At 39.8% G+C, this 15,350-nt stretch overlaps 1 protein-coding gene across 8 annotated transcripts in view; it reads left to right on the top strand.

Moving 5' to 3' along the window:
* The window catches only part of SCUBE2 (signal peptide, CUB domain and EGF like domain containing 2), a 57,303-nt gene that overhangs the window by 14,429 nt on the left and 27,524 nt on the right, over positions 1–15,350 (top strand). For 3 of the 8 annotated variants that reach the window (XM_035119439.3, XM_060275767.2, XM_035119476.3), the window contains exons 4-9: positions 2,324–2,458; positions 8,947–9,072; positions 10,582–10,698; positions 11,535–11,624; positions 13,062–13,178; positions 14,354–14,476. In XM_035119439.3, coding sequence (XP_034975330.1) covers positions 2,324–2,458; positions 8,947–9,072; positions 10,582–10,698; positions 11,535–11,624; positions 13,062–13,178; positions 14,354–14,476 — 708 coding nt within the window. The remainder of the gene's footprint in view (positions 1–2,323; positions 2,459–8,946; positions 9,073–10,581; positions 10,699–11,534; positions 11,625–13,061; positions 13,179–14,353; positions 14,477–15,350) is intronic. The other 5 variants (XM_088667216.1, XM_060275759.2, XM_088667220.1 and 2 more) reach the window with 3 other exon arrangements.

The following is a 15,350-nucleotide window of genomic DNA, read 5'->3' as shown; positions in this document are numbered from 1 at the left end:
TGACCCACCAGTCCTTTTGTCCACATTCTTCTCCTATCCACTGTTACAGCCCTATTTAAGAAGTGCTGCTGTCCTTGGTTGAAATTGATGCAGCTGTTGAAACCTGTCAGAAGAAAATGGTAGCAATACTCTTGGCAAGTATAAGACACAGCATATCAGAAACACACACATATACACACATGTGTTTTGTGTGTGAGAGGGAGGGATTCCTAATGGTTTGAATACTCCCTCAAGACTTGGGAGGTCCAGAATATCTTATGAGCTTCTCTCTCTCCTACCCTCTCCCCACCTTCCCCCTAAGATTCAATTAATTAATTTAATTTAATTTCTCCGGTCTTCTTCCTTACTTCCTAAGGATATTTTGAGGGAGAATACATTACAGGATTGTTGCTACTTGTAATGACTCGCTGCTTGAAGTTGTTTCAGTGCCAGACCCTAAGGTTTGCCATAGAGTTTGCGGCCAACCACCTTGGAGACAGGTGTGTGCGAATCTCAAGAGAAGATCGGCCAGAGAGTCAAAAGGCAACAAGCCTCTCCTAAAGCTGCTGGGGAGGGTTAGGTTCAGTGATCAGGGAAGCCAAAGGGAACACAGAATGAAAGAAAAAGAACATTTATCTACATAGAATCTTACACAGATTTAGATTCCTTTCCTGTAATTTATGTTCCAGGGAAACACGGTTTTCATTTTTAAAACGAAAACAAGCCTTTGTTCTTTACGTTGTTTTTGGTTTCGTCTATTCTTTTCTTGGTTTCGAATATGGTTGGAAACACGCAGACAAGTCTTAAACGCCTACTTGTCTCTCTTCCCTCTTGGTTTCCATTACAGTGGTGCCTCGCTAGACGAATTTAATTCGTTCCACGGGTCTTTTCTTATAATGAAAAATTCGTCTAGTGAATCACATAGGAATGCATTGAATTTTTTTTGAATTTTTTTTTGCCCATAGGAACGCATTAATTGAATTTCAATGCATTCCTATGGGAAACCGCGATTCGCTAGACGAATTTTTCGTAAAACAGATTTGTCTAGCGAGGCAACCTCCGCTCGAAAAATCATTTCGTTAAGCGGAAATTTCGTTAAGCAGGGCATTCGTTAAGCGAGGCACCACTGTATATTCTTTGACCTTTATTCAACAACTTCACTCTTCACTTCCCTGTTACCATTCCTCCTCTTTACATGCTCCCTCCCTGCTAACATATTCTCAAGCTCTACAAAAAGTACAGATATTAGGTTGACACTAAACTACGGTATATAGATATTGAGCATCAAGTAAAATAAGCCTTTGCATGGTTTAGTGTTGCAGCAGAATGCAATCAGTCTTTTGAACCCTAATTAATGGCACCTTTTCACAGAAAGCTTACCAAACGTCAAGTGCATTTTTAACATTCAGCCAGAATTTTATGTTACAAGGCTACATGCAAATGTTACAAATAATTCCATATTTTGGGTCTAGATAATATGCTGAACTAACACATAAATAGTTGGAGCATTGCCTGACTTACCAGGTGCCAATCTAAGGACTTGCTTCTCCTTCCCACTCTTACCTGAAATAGATCTTTCAGACAATGGATGAGGAATAAAAAGTATGAGTGAGAGATGTGACAGTGCTGCTTAGAGAGAGAAGACTTGCTTTCAGAAGGTGAGAGGCAGCGGCATTTAGGTCATCAGCCTGCATTCTGTCCTCAGGATATCCTCCCAACAATTTCAACTATTTACTTGTATTGTGCAGTACTGAGTATCACAAAACTGCATTAAATTGCTTTTTCTACGGAATCCCGTATTTATCAGTCCAGGGAGTCAAATGTTGCTTAAGTGGGTATTATGAAGTTGCCATTGGTCAGATGCTGGTACATTATTGTAAAAAGAAAAGCGGGATGAAGTGTAATTGAGTCCTAATGTAAGGAAGACCTAAGTGAACTTAATCTACAATTTAAGGCTGCTTCCTTAAGTAGGCCTCCTGGAATAGTTGGAAACACTGAAAGCTACTCAAATATTTTTATTTAAGTATGGTAATATCTTTAAAGAGTTACATAAAAATGGCATACTGTATTAGGAAATGTTCATTAAGAGTATTTGAGTATCATCACCATCATTGTATTCTTCTACTTATTATCATCATCATCATTATTATATTGATCAGGCCTGTAGTGTTGAATTCTGTTGTGCCCATCCTACCAGCGAGGAGAAAAGGAGAATAAAGACAACTGGCCAACCTATTGGGTGTTTTATTATCATCATGGTTTAATTGACTTCCTATGTGGTTAGTACAGGCTGCTGTGTTGACAAATAACAGCTGGCACAAATCTGCTGCCTATTATTTTTCAGATATGGATGAATGCTTGCTCAACAATGGAGGCTGCCAGCATGTTTGTGTCAATACAGTAGGGAGCTACGAATGTATTTGCAATGATGGATTCTTCCTCAGTGATAACCAGCATACCTGTATTCACCGTTTAGAAGGTAAAGCCTCTCTTCCACCAAACAGAAAGGGTGTCCCACCTTCCCTCCCTCCCTCACAAAGTATCCTGAATTGAGCCGTCTAGGTCGATGGCTCAGTAATGATCTTTACTTAAGTGTGCTTCTGCATGTTGTTCCAATGAGTCACATGGTAACTTGGGTATGTTATATGTGAGTCTTTCAACAAGTCATACTGGGCATGCTCAAAATTCAAGGACATCTGGGAAACCCACCCAGATAGGCGGGGTATAAATAATAAATTATTATTATTAATTATTATATATATTATATCATCCCAGCCTTTAATACCTCTGGTTTACATGGGATGTAATAATACATATATGTAAACATCAACAACAGCAAAAAAACACCCAAACCTGCCAGACTTACCTGTTTGGTGGGGTTTTTTTTGCATTTAGGTTTATGTTTAAACCAAGTTGCTGTTGCTGAATTATGTGGAATAGAAGCTGCTGAAATGCACTCCTGAGCAGCTACTGAAATAGTGAGAGATCTCATATCCTTGCTGGTGGACATCTTTGTCTACCAGGGGCAGCTGGGACTGCATTGCACAGTTACATGGTTGATGGAATGCAAGCAATACCCACTATAGGTCAGTGGCAAAATAGACATTCTACCCCTTCATCCCACAAAGCATGAGCCATAACTGGCTATGTCCTACTGCCTTTTCAGAGTGCCAGAGGGGACAGGGGGACTGACTGTGAGAACTTTTCCTTTATAAGGAAAAGATTCCAGTGTAAAGGAAGGTTGAATCAATCCAGTGGTAGATAAGTGATTCTGCTTGATAGGAGAGGAAGAGGCTTTCCTTTCTCTTAAGCATGCCCATTGAAATGAAGCAACAGAATACTGCCATTGTCCATTTCCATGAAGCTACATGACCTAAGCATTTGGTAAGGAGAGTTATTTTAAACTCCTAGTTTTAAGACCATGAGTAAATCCTTCACGCAGAAATGAAACTGGATCCCTGATTAGAGGCTGCAGTGAATGAAAGTTTAATAGAGACCCTGGGGGCAATAACTTGAAAGTGGTAGTTTTAAATCAGGGAGTTTCCACTGAGTCTGTGGTTAGTCAGTAAGGCCCGACTGGGTTTAACACAGTGAAAATGTGTATAGGTTTGCAAAGTTGGCAAAGATAAATATAGAATGAAGCCATTCTTTAATAAACCAAAACATTTTTTAAAAAAGAAAACAAACCAGGAGGCCAGCCTTTATAGTGTGCAGTCTTCAACTAAAGTGTGTGTTGAGATAATACAACCAGAAGTATCTAAATGGCCAATGGAAGTACAGTGGTACCTCGGTTTAAGTACACAATTGGTTCCGGAAGTCTGTACTTAACCTGAAGCGTACTTAACCTGAAGCGAACTTTCCCATTGAAAGTAATGGAAAGTGGATTAATCTGTTCCAGACTGGTCCACGGAGTACTCAACCTGAAGCGTACTTACCCGAGGTATGAGTGTAATTGGTTTCGGAAGTCCGTACTTAACCTGAAGCGTACTTAACCTGAAGCGAACTTTCCCATTGAAAGTAATGGAAAGTGGATTAATCCGTTCCAGCCAGGTCCGCAGAGTACTTAAACTGAAAATACTCAAACCGAGGCATACTTAAACCGAGGTATGACTGTAAATATAACATAGCTTGGGGAAAAGCAGAAACATGGACCAATGGAAAATTCTGTGTATAGGTAAATGTGAAAGAAAAGTAACTTCAGATAAATTGTGCACATCTCATGAACATCCATCCCCATGAATCATTGATTCACATTTTGAGTTGATTGAAGTTTTTCAGAAGTTAAACTGTTTTCAGGTCAGTGAATGGATTATTTTATTTGCAACCAACCCGCCTTAACCTAATGTCTTGAATCTGTGGTTGCTGATACCCAGAAGAAATGGACTGAGACACAACCTCTTCTACTTGATGTAAATAGCTCAAACACTGCTGAATTAGGCATTTTTTATGCCTTTTATCCTTTCCTAATCTTGGCAAAGTTTGTGCTAGAATCCACAGCGTTTTGCTTTAAATTGTGTATCCATCACATAACAAGTTATCTGATTCTCATAGTACTTCCCAAATACATACTATACTTTTGAAATGCTGATGCTCCACTCATCAGCTCATTCAAGTTGATGATATGGGTCTAAGCTCTCTCCTTTTCACAAATGGTCTTGTAGCAAGCTCCAGAGATGAAACTGCTGTAGCATCTGAAGAAGAAGCCATCCTGGTGATGCTGTTGGTGGGCAAAGTCTACAGAACAGTAGCACATTCCCCCATTTCTGTAGCTTCCTTCTTATGGAGATTCAGTTGTCCCCTACATTGTTGACACTAAGACAGGCATAGGCAAACTCGGCCCTCCAGATGTTTTGGGACTACAACTCCTATCATCCCTGACCACTGGTCCTGTTAGCTAGGGGATGATGGGAGTTGTAGTCCCAGAGCTTTCCGTAGAAGTAGAAATGGGTTTTCTGTGTGCTCTATTGCAATTGTTGATGAATTTTACTTGTTTAAATAGTTTTATGTTGCTTTTAACAGTTTTGTTAGCTGCCCTGGACTCCATTAGGAGGAAGGGCTGGATGGAAATACAATAAAGAAACATTCTTTCATTTCTCTTTTTTAAATTGTTCATAAATAAAGATAGAAACACTTAATCAATGATTAAATAAGCTTTCAACTTCAGCAACTTAGTAGATTTTACATTTATTTTACTTTTCAAATAAAGCATTCTTTAACTAGTCAAGCAAAGGGTATACAGTATGTTGTTATTTAATTGTAGTATTTCAGAATGTGCTGCTCCCACTTAATAGCTTTCAGTAGATGAGTGCAAGACAACCCCCCCCCCCAAATGCAAAACTAAACAAGTCTCTATTCAGCATTTGAAGTGTTTGTTTGAGTTCAGTGAACTTTACCAAAGTACCTGCTTGAATGATGTCTCCATTGGTTTCTGAATGGCACAAAGAAGTTACACTGTTAGCAGAAATCTAAAGCTGTTAATTCTCTTAATGCTTCTTAAACACCTCTTAGCTAACAGACAGATCACATGGCATGTTGAAGCTTCCAAACTCCACAAAACGCTAGAGTTTAATAAGGCTAATTTGTGATCTTCTGGGATGCAAAGAGCTTGACTGACAGCATAATAGTGATTGCCAGTTTTCATGTGGATATTTTGTGTATTCTGAAGGGTTGCAGGCATCATTGTCTTGTTAGTTTTCTCACTCTGGGAAAGGAATCAAGAAGCCAGCAGAGCAGAATAATCAAAGCCGTTGTAGGCACTCTCCTTTGTTGTCCAAAGCTGCAGCCTTAGAAGGAGTCTATCTGAACCATAAATAGAGGTGTTAAGAAGACAGCATGCCTAATTAAAATGTTACAGAGCCTTCAGAGGCCATGTTGTCAGTTCACATTGGTCTTCTTGGAATAATAATGTGGCTGCAGAACAGAGTTGGGCGAAATCCTGTGAGGAGCAATTCTGCAGATCAATCTATATGCTTACCTTCAAACCAAGGCATTTCCTGCCTGATTGACAGTTTTAATTGTTGTTAACTTGTCCTAGGACCTTAGGGTGAAGATAACAAATTGTAGTAGTAATAGTAGTACCGGTAGTAGTAGTAGCAGCAGCGATAACAATCATAATAAAAACTACCCATTTAATCTTTCTTTCAGGAGCTTTCGATGTAAAAAAGTCCATTCTTGAGATTGGGGGCGGGGCACAGGGAATATTCCCCCTTTTCAGCATTTCATCCAAGCAAACAACTGCCATACCTACATAACAGAAGATGGAGATGCTATGCATCCAAGTGGCAGAATTCATTCTCTGCCTCTCTCATACATGCATGTGCACACAAAATGGAGCCCCCAACACTTCAGGGGTTTTTTTTTTTGAAGAAAATAACAATTGGGCAAAGGTGCATTTTAAACAGGCATTAACAGGGTATTCAGAAAGTTGTGGGTGGGTTTGGAAGTCAACATATGAATTGCCTTTAAGTAATGCCATACACTCTGACGCCATACCTCTGATGCTTACACAACCACAATGTCATCTGTTACAATAATCATTCTATCTGGGCCAAGAATGCTTGTTTTCCAGCAACACAACAGCAAACATAAGCAAACAAACAAAACTCAGCAACACCCAGTTGCAGTTTTTCCACCAGTTGGTAACACACACTTCTAGGTACCACCGCAGCTGAAAGGCTTTGCTACAGCAGTAAGTTCAAATGCAAAAACAGAAGCTTATGTATGCAATGCAGTTAGATATTATTCCTCTGTGGTAGGTCTGCCTCTGAAACATAAAATCAAGGGGGAGGCGGCAGCATCTACTGTGGCCAAAGGAACTAATACCAGGACACCTACTGAAACCCACATTTCTGCTGTAGTGGTGTCCAAACTTTTTTCAAAGAGGGCCAGATTTGATGAAGTGAAGGGCCGTGGGAGCCGACCAAAGGGCCAACTGAAGTTGTAGACCTTTTTTTTTTAGGAATGATGTTGAGATTTTGGGGGGATTTTTACCCCAGGAAATAAACTGCCACAGGGGCCGGATTAAACAGACCAGCGGGCCGGATTAGGCCCCGAGACAGACTTTGGACATGCCTGCTGTAGTCCACACATACCCCTGATGCAACATTAATGTACATTAATATTAAAACACTGCAGAAACCCTTGTAATGTGCAGGCAGTGAATGATGAACATGCAGGTATTCCTTGGCAGGTGAATAGATATGGAAAGGGTTTTCTGAGTGTAAAAAGGGAAAGTTGACCTGAGGGGACAAGAATTTTTTTTATGGCTCTTGGCAGGGACCTTTATTTTTAGAAAGGGGTAGGTTCTGATATTGAGTTTGTTCTACAGCCTGAAGCAAGGGATTCGGCCAGTAAAACTGTCTGAGCATTTATTTAAAACCAGTAGTGGCCTATTATTGCTACCTAGATTTATTTTTATACTAGCTAGTAAAATGTTAGTATAGTATAGGTTAATCACATGCAAGCATAGGTTAATCACAGTACAATTCAGTATTTAAAACACCAAAGAAGGCTATAGATTGCTGCTAATTAGTGGCACACTGAAAGAGGGTCTTTTAAAACTGTTACCCAGGGAATGATTATTCATCGTTTAATTGACTTCAGGTTTTGGCAGCATGATTTTGGAAGACAATCCCTGTTTCCTCCAGGTAACTGGGTGTTAGAGTGTGAACAGCTTGCAACTGTTGGAGACAAACCACAAAATGGTTTTATGAGGTGTCTGGAAGGGGCAAGGAAGTCAGCTAATGGGACATTACCGGTATTCATTGTCATCAAGAACACATTGGTTTGTAGTGAATTCTGGTCAGCCATTGCTATGTGGAGCATAGATACCTGAATCACAGGAAATTAAATTTAATATTTAGTAATGGTTCCATTAAAATAAATAATATTTAATAGACATGTAAAAGAAATTAGATCACAAAAAAGGTTTAACTACAGTGGTGACTCGCTAGACGAAAATTTCGCTAGACGAAAGGATTTTCTGATCGGAGGTTGCCTCGCTATACGACAAGGTTTTCTATGGCCACCGCTTCGTCTTGCAAAACTTGATTAAGTTTCAATGCATTCCTATGGGAAACCGCAACTCGCTAGACGAAAAATTCGTTACACGAATTGACCCGTGGAACAAATTAATTTCGTCTAGCGAGGCACCACTGTACTTTAAAACAATTTCTCTAACCTCTCCCTCAGCACCATAGCTGGGTATGAGTCCAGGTGGGATGTGGTTGCCCCGGTCAGCAATCTGGCTGCAGCTCTTTGAGCCGGTTGAAGTTTCTGAGCACTTTTCAAAGGCAGCCCCATTACAGTACAGTAATACCTCGGGTTACGAACGCGATCCGTTCCGGATCGCAGTTCGTAAACTGAAGCGACCCGAAGCGCCATTTTGCGCATGCGCAAAGCGTGGTTTTTGTGATTTATGCGCTTTGCGCATGCGCAGGCCGCGTGCGCCACTTCTGCGCACACGCGCGGGGCGAAAACACTTCCGGGGTTGCGCAGTTCGTAACCCGAACTGTTCGCAAACCGAGGTGTTCGTAACCCGAGGTACGACTGTAATCCAAATGGGATGTAATTAAGGCATGTGTCACAGAGGCCAAATCAGACAACTCAAGGGACGGGATGAACTGGTGCACTAGCTTTAATTTCAGAGAGCTAGACATTCAGGGCTGAGTGCAGAAGTACACCCAAACTGCAAACTTGTGTCTTCAGGGGGAGTGTTACCCTGTGTTATCTAGCATAGCACACAGAAAAATATTAAGTGGTGGTGTTGCATATTCAGGTTTTACTCTTGCTGTACAAATATCCAGGATTCTTTGTTTGAATAAGATAGATTGTTTCAAGGCCATCTGGTACTTATTTAAATAGTTCGCGTCTAGAATGCGTCACCTATTTAAACAGTTTTTTTGTCTAGAATGTGTCATCTGCATTTAAAGTCACAAAGAACACTGATGCACCCTCTTGTTTTTGCAGAAGGTATGAGCTGTATGAATAAAAATCATGGCTGTGCCCATATCTGCAAAGAAGCACCGAAAGGAGGAGTGGCCTGTGAATGCAGACCTGGATTTGAACTGGCCAGAAACCAGAGAGGCTGCATTTGTATGCAACATTCTACACTTACTTACAGTTTCTCAAGGCGAACAAGTAGAGTTATGGCATTCCTGTAGCTGATAGTTAATGTGGGGCTTCGTTTGCAGGCATGATGCTATCTAAAATTCAGTTTGGTGGGATAAGGTATTAAACTAGTAGATATTCAACATGGCACTGTACAAAAACATCATTTCAGCTCTCAAAACCTTTAGAGATTATGATGAAATGGCTGTTTTAATTAATAGCAGTTACTAGAACAGTATCTTTACAGCCAGGCTCACCACAAGACAGCAGCCTGGTTCTGCCTGTTGGGAATTCTTAAGCCCAGCCTACTCTCCCACCCCAAAGAACAACCTATAAGCAGATAAAGCTGGAAGGAAGCACAATTTTTCACAGTCACCCACATACACTCACACAGAAAGGGGAACTGCTGGTCATCTTTCTCTATCCTTTGTTTATGCTTGGTTCTCTCACTGCCTGAAGACTTTTTCTAGCCCACCTACTTCCCGGCTCCTAGGGAAACTGTGGGCTGTTCTCGGAGTTTTCTATGGTCCGTTACTGTAAAAATATCAGAGCTCCTTGAGGCACTTTTAAAGAAAGAACAGATTTAAGGTGCATGCAATGAAGTTCTGCAGCAGACCATGGCACCAAAATTCTCGTAGTCTTTAATGCACTGCAATATTTTATCGCTGAAAGAAGTTAGTGTTGAGTTTTGACTACTGTATATTCCTGCGTATAAGACTACTTTTTAACCCAGGAAAATCTTCTCAAAAGTCAGGGGTCGTCTTATACGGCGAGTGTATCCCAAACTCAATATTTTAACTGGAAAAGTTGGGGTTGTCTTATACACCCAGTCGTCTTATACGCTGGAATATGCAGCTCTTGATCAGAGCTGCTTTCTGGCAATGGATTTTCCCCACATATAAAATTAGGAGCTACCTGTGTTCAGCTTTGAATTCAGATACATTGTTGTTAAGGTGAACTTCTGATCAGATTAGCTGTTTAGCTGTGTTAAACTACTATTCTTGGATCAAATATTCCTGGAAATGTCACCTGCTGAATTAGCATGATAGTTGTTTTTCATTGGTTCATCAATTATGAACCATTTAAATGAAATCAATTAAAATGTAAGACTAGTATAATTAATTTGATTTCATTTAATGGATTTAAATTGCTTCATCAATTATGAACTATTTAAATAAAAACAATTTAAATGTAAAACTAGTATAGTATAATTAATTTAATTTTGTTAAATTAATTTAAATTGTTAAGTAAGTTAAAAGCAGGCATGTCAATGAGTGTTTAATTTGTTTGTTGCCCGTGGTTATAATTAACTTTGGTTTGGTAATTGTGTCAAAGTACATACACAACAGATGAAATTCTTGATAAAATAGTTCATAGGAATGCCAAATGCATGGAGGGCAAAGATATAATATTCAAGATACAGTCTCCCTGAGCTGCAGATTTCCATAGGCGTTGCAAATGCTTCTGAAACTCAGTTTTATGTCTTCTTTTTAGTGACTTGCAACCATGGGAATGGTGGTTGCCAGCATACATGTGAAGATGCTGATGATGGACCTGTTTGTGGGTGTCATCAAGAATACATGCTGCATTCCAATGGAAAAACTTGCCTTGGTATGTAAGCACTTGAATTCTTTTCAGTTAGACAAAATATATATGACATCAGCCTTTAGCCATCTCTGTGTATTTTGCTCAGAAATGGCTGGCTGGTCAAACTGTACCTTTCAAAGTGAGAACCATGCCCCACATCTGATTAGGCAACTTTGAATGGTTGGTTTTGGAAGGAAAGGGGGTCTGTTTATAACAAAAAACAACAACAATATGTTGATCCTCCAGACTCCAATTGAGAAAAGAACTTTGCTGGAGTTATATTTTCTCCCTTTTGTTTTCCTTTAAAATATTTCTCAGTAGCAGTTGCAGAGTTTTCATTGGCTTTACTGGTGTTTTCATTGGTGTTTGTATAACATAAGAAGCTGCTTTCAACCAAGTCAGACTTGTCCAGTATTGCTTGCACTGACTGGCAGCAGCTCTCCAGAGTTTCAGGCAGGGGACCTTCCCAGCCCTTGCTGGCGATGCCTGGGATTGAACCTGAGACCTTCTGTGGGCAAAACAGACACTCTATCCTTGAGCTACAACCCTTTCCTTAGAAAATTACCTTACCTAAACCACTTTGTGATGAAGATGTAAATTGTGCCTTGGCTAGACTATACATCACACTGCTCTTCTGCATTCAGTCCTGCATTAACAGTGTTCTCAATGTGAGTCAAATGGAAGGAGAGAGACTCAAAGGATACTTTTAAACGTGGAAACATTCTTTTTAAAAAAGTGTTATTCATTTTGAACAAGGTATACTCTTCAATTGCTATATTCCAGTTATGCATCTCATCCCACTAAGTAATGATGATGCATGTAGGTCCAATTATGATACTATTTTTCTTTCGCTTTTAAAGAGAGAGAGGAAGCTACAACTGAGCTCTCTGAAAGCAATGCAACAGCGGGAGCTGATGTAGACAAGCGGGTGAAACGGCGACTGCTCATGGGTAAGAAGTGCTCTAGTCTGATAGTTTACACTGATAACTTACCAAACCTTCCTTTGTGAAATACCATTTTCCCAGTTCTTTTACCCATTCTACTGAATAAAGTCAATGGAAATTTTTCCTGCTTTCCCACGCTGGTACAGTTTAGCGTGGGAAATTCTCGGCAAGACTGTTCAATATTCTGTTGAACCGTGTATCATGTTTTTTCCCTTTGTCAAGTATCTCACAGATTCATGCAAATGCAGTTATGCATTCACACAGGGGATTATACCTTTCCTACTTGTGCTAAGTTTGAAATCTGTAGTAGCATATAGAATTATCTTTATGAAAGGAGGTTATTGGCAATTTAAGAGAGAATCCCCCCCCCAAGTCATGCCATGAGGCTAAGGATGTAGAATCATGTACAATGAGGAATGATCAAGCACCCTTGATTTAAATGGAATTCTATTGAAATAAAATAGGACTTGCCTTCAAATATTGTGCTTTAGGAAGCGTCCCAGACAAGGAGACTTTGTAAAGAAGCAGAGGATACAGTCCTAAGACTGTGATTTGAATCCATTCCACTTTCCGGTCTGCTGGTCTGCCTCGGGGGGGGGGAGGAATAGCCATATTTTGGGCCATAGCTGCAGTTCTGTACAAAGGCCAGGAATTGAGTTCACATTAATTTAAATTTCAAGCCTATTCATCTATTCTGCAGCATATGAGAATCCATATCTTAATTTAAAGACCTTAAAATGTTATTTTCCTAATTAAGGCATGTTCTTTCTCTTAATTTGCTCCAAAAAAACCTGTGGCCTGCTGAGGATAATGTGGTTAAGCACACCCTCTTCTTCAATACATCCATTCACCTTCACTTGACTTAGAGTGCAATAGATCAAGTGCTCTTTTACATTTGAGTGAACAGGGTGCACCTTCTGGCATGGAAACATGAAGCCTGAGTCCATATCCTTTGGTGAATGTAGTCAGTTGTCCATCCCACAGGATCTTATGCAGGCATCATGCCTTCACATAGTGAAGTGAAGAGCGGGATGAGCTCCCTGGCCCTACCCTCCCTGTAATATCTCCCATTGCCTGATCAGGAGTCTAAATTACAAAGTGCCTGACATGAGCATAATAGGTTCCCCACTGCAGTCCTTTGCCCTCCAAAATGTGGAGGATGGCAGGACCAGCAACGGGGACCCAGCAGATGGGGTTGAGCCAGTGAGCATGGCTTTGCTTTCCCCCTTCTTTACATTTGGCTACAGTTGTTACATCTTCTATTAAATTTTTTTGAAGCTATAATTTAAGTTTGCTGTAACAAAGTTGTTCATATATTAATTTAAAATTGGCAAGTTAGAATGGAAGTAATTGAGTTAGAAAAGATCAAATACCACATGCTGCTTTTAAATTCTATTTTAGTTTTTCCTTCTGCAAATGCCAGATTTTATTTCCTTTCCTTAGAAACATGTGCAGTAAATAATGGTGGCTGTGATCGCACTTGTAAAGACACCTCAACAGGTGTTCATTGCAGCTGTCCTCTTGGATTTACCCTTCAGTTTGATGGGAAGACATGCAAAGGTAGAGTTTAGACCTCTTTTTTTGCAATGTGCATATAGAAATTGCTGCTTTTGCAGCATCCCAATGAAAACCTTGCCATTTGTAAATTATTAAGAAAACAAGCAAAAATTTTGAAATGGGAAGTCAGCTGTAATTTGCATATGGTCCTTTAAATAGTCTCCACTTTCAAACAGTTAGAAATGGGTGTTTAGGGAGTTCATATAGGGAGACGCACAGGTCTAAAATACATAGTAAACATAACCCAGAATTGGCAATTGGCTGGGGGCTCTTGGGCATGTGCATCGCATTGTCTGACTTTTCTTCCATCCATGTAGAACCAAAATGGGTTGCAAGAAGAAGGTGTAAGAATGAACTACCCACCTTCCATAATTTAATTTATGACACTATAAGTATCAGGCAAACCAATATGTCACAAAACAATGTGCAAGGTTTTTTTAAGTTCCCCTTAACCTCTTGTTTCTGCATGTGTCACTGGTTCTGTGGGCACCTCCTCTTGAGGGCAGATAAATCTGCTTCCTCTGTGCCCCAGGAGTCACAAAACGATCCTGCCATACTTAATTCAGCAGAGTTGCCCAGCCGTATCAGAGGCTGATAGACCAGAACAGAGAATCATTGAGAATTGTCACAGGCAGCCTCCTTTGTAGCTATGCATTCTTGCCTCATAGGAACCTTTAATAAATTAACTTTATTTCTCCTGGTACTTTAGTGTACAGGTTTAATCAGTGGGAATCTGACTTAAGTCCAGTGTGATAGTACTTTTAAAACTATTTTTAAACAACAACAGCAACAATAACAACAATTCATTATTTGTACCCCACCCATCTGACTGGGTTGCCCCAGCGGGCCCAGCCACTCTGGGCGGCTTCCAGCATATATAAAAGCATAATAAAACTTGAAAGCTTCCCTATATGGGGCTGCCTTCAGATATTTCCTGAATGTTATATAATTTAAATATTAAAATGTTATATAATTACAGTACTCAAAACTAGAATTCTTGTGGCCTAGCAGGGTTTTGTTTTTTGTTTTATAAAGATAGAGAATCTACAGTAATGGTTGCTGTATAAGGAGTTGGGAGGAGCACTCAGAAAATCATTGATATTTACGGTATTTACCTGTTTTAGGATCTGTCAAGAAAAGGAAATCAATCTTTGTATCCTTTGTTTCTTTATTTACAGATATTGATGAATGTCAGGCCAGTAACGGTGGATGTGATCACTTTTGCAGAAACACAATTGGTAGTTTTGATTGCAGCTGCAAAAAAGGCTTTAAATTATTAACTGATGAAAAGTCTTGTCAAGGTATGTGCAGGGGCAAGCAATAAAAATATAAATATGTTTGGAACAGTTTGAGCATGTAGATAGTAATGAGGTGCTAATGAATTCCAGAAATAATGTTCTGGAGTTGAATTTATTTCCTGACTCAGCTTCTGTCAGGTTTAGTAAGTGCATTAATCCATTTTTTAGACAACCATTTATGAAGACAATGAATTCCGCAAAGCAGAACTGATCACCAAGAACCCAAAACTCAATCCACTGTTCTTTATCTTTTGGTGGTTGTTTTTTTTTCAAAGATAAGATGTAGCATGACAAATAAGAAATGTAAAATTTATGAGAGTTCAAGTGAAAGTACCATTTGGATACGATTTGTTTTAGTATTAAGCCTCTCATCTTTCCACCTAATCTGTTTACCAACCACATTCTTGCTGGAATGATCAGTAGTTAGCTCATTACAGTATTTAATTAAAATTTTGCTACTGTTCAAATTTGTGTTTGAAGTAGGCTATTTTTTTTCCTAAGACAAATAACAAAATGTTAACAGTTTAAAAACCTACACAAGTGCTAGTTGAATACAGTATTTTGTGCACCTACCTATTATTCGTTTTTCTACCCATTACTTAACTTTTAATCCCTGAAGTCAGCCTCCATCTGGGTGTTGTCTATGTACAATGTTCACCTTCTGGCCTCCATATGACTGGGTTATTTCTAGAAAATGTAAAAGGTAAAGTGAAAAGGTAAAGGGTCCCTGGACGGTTAAGTCCAGTCGAATTCCATTATGGGGTGCGGCACTCATCTCTCTTCAGGCTGAGGGAGCCAGCGTTTGTCCACAGACAGCTTTCCGGGTCTTGTGGCCAGCATGACTAAACTGCACCTGGCACATTGGGACACCATGAGG

The sequence above is a fragment of the Zootoca vivipara genome, chromosome 1 (assembly GCF_965207765.1).
Source record: "Zootoca vivipara chromosome 1, rZooViv2.hap1.1, whole genome shotgun sequence".
Taxonomy (NCBI): Eukaryota; Metazoa; Chordata; class Lepidosauria; order Squamata; family Lacertidae; genus Zootoca; species Zootoca vivipara.
Note: the sequence above shows the minus strand (reverse complement) of the source record. Positions and strands in the feature narration are given on the sequence as shown.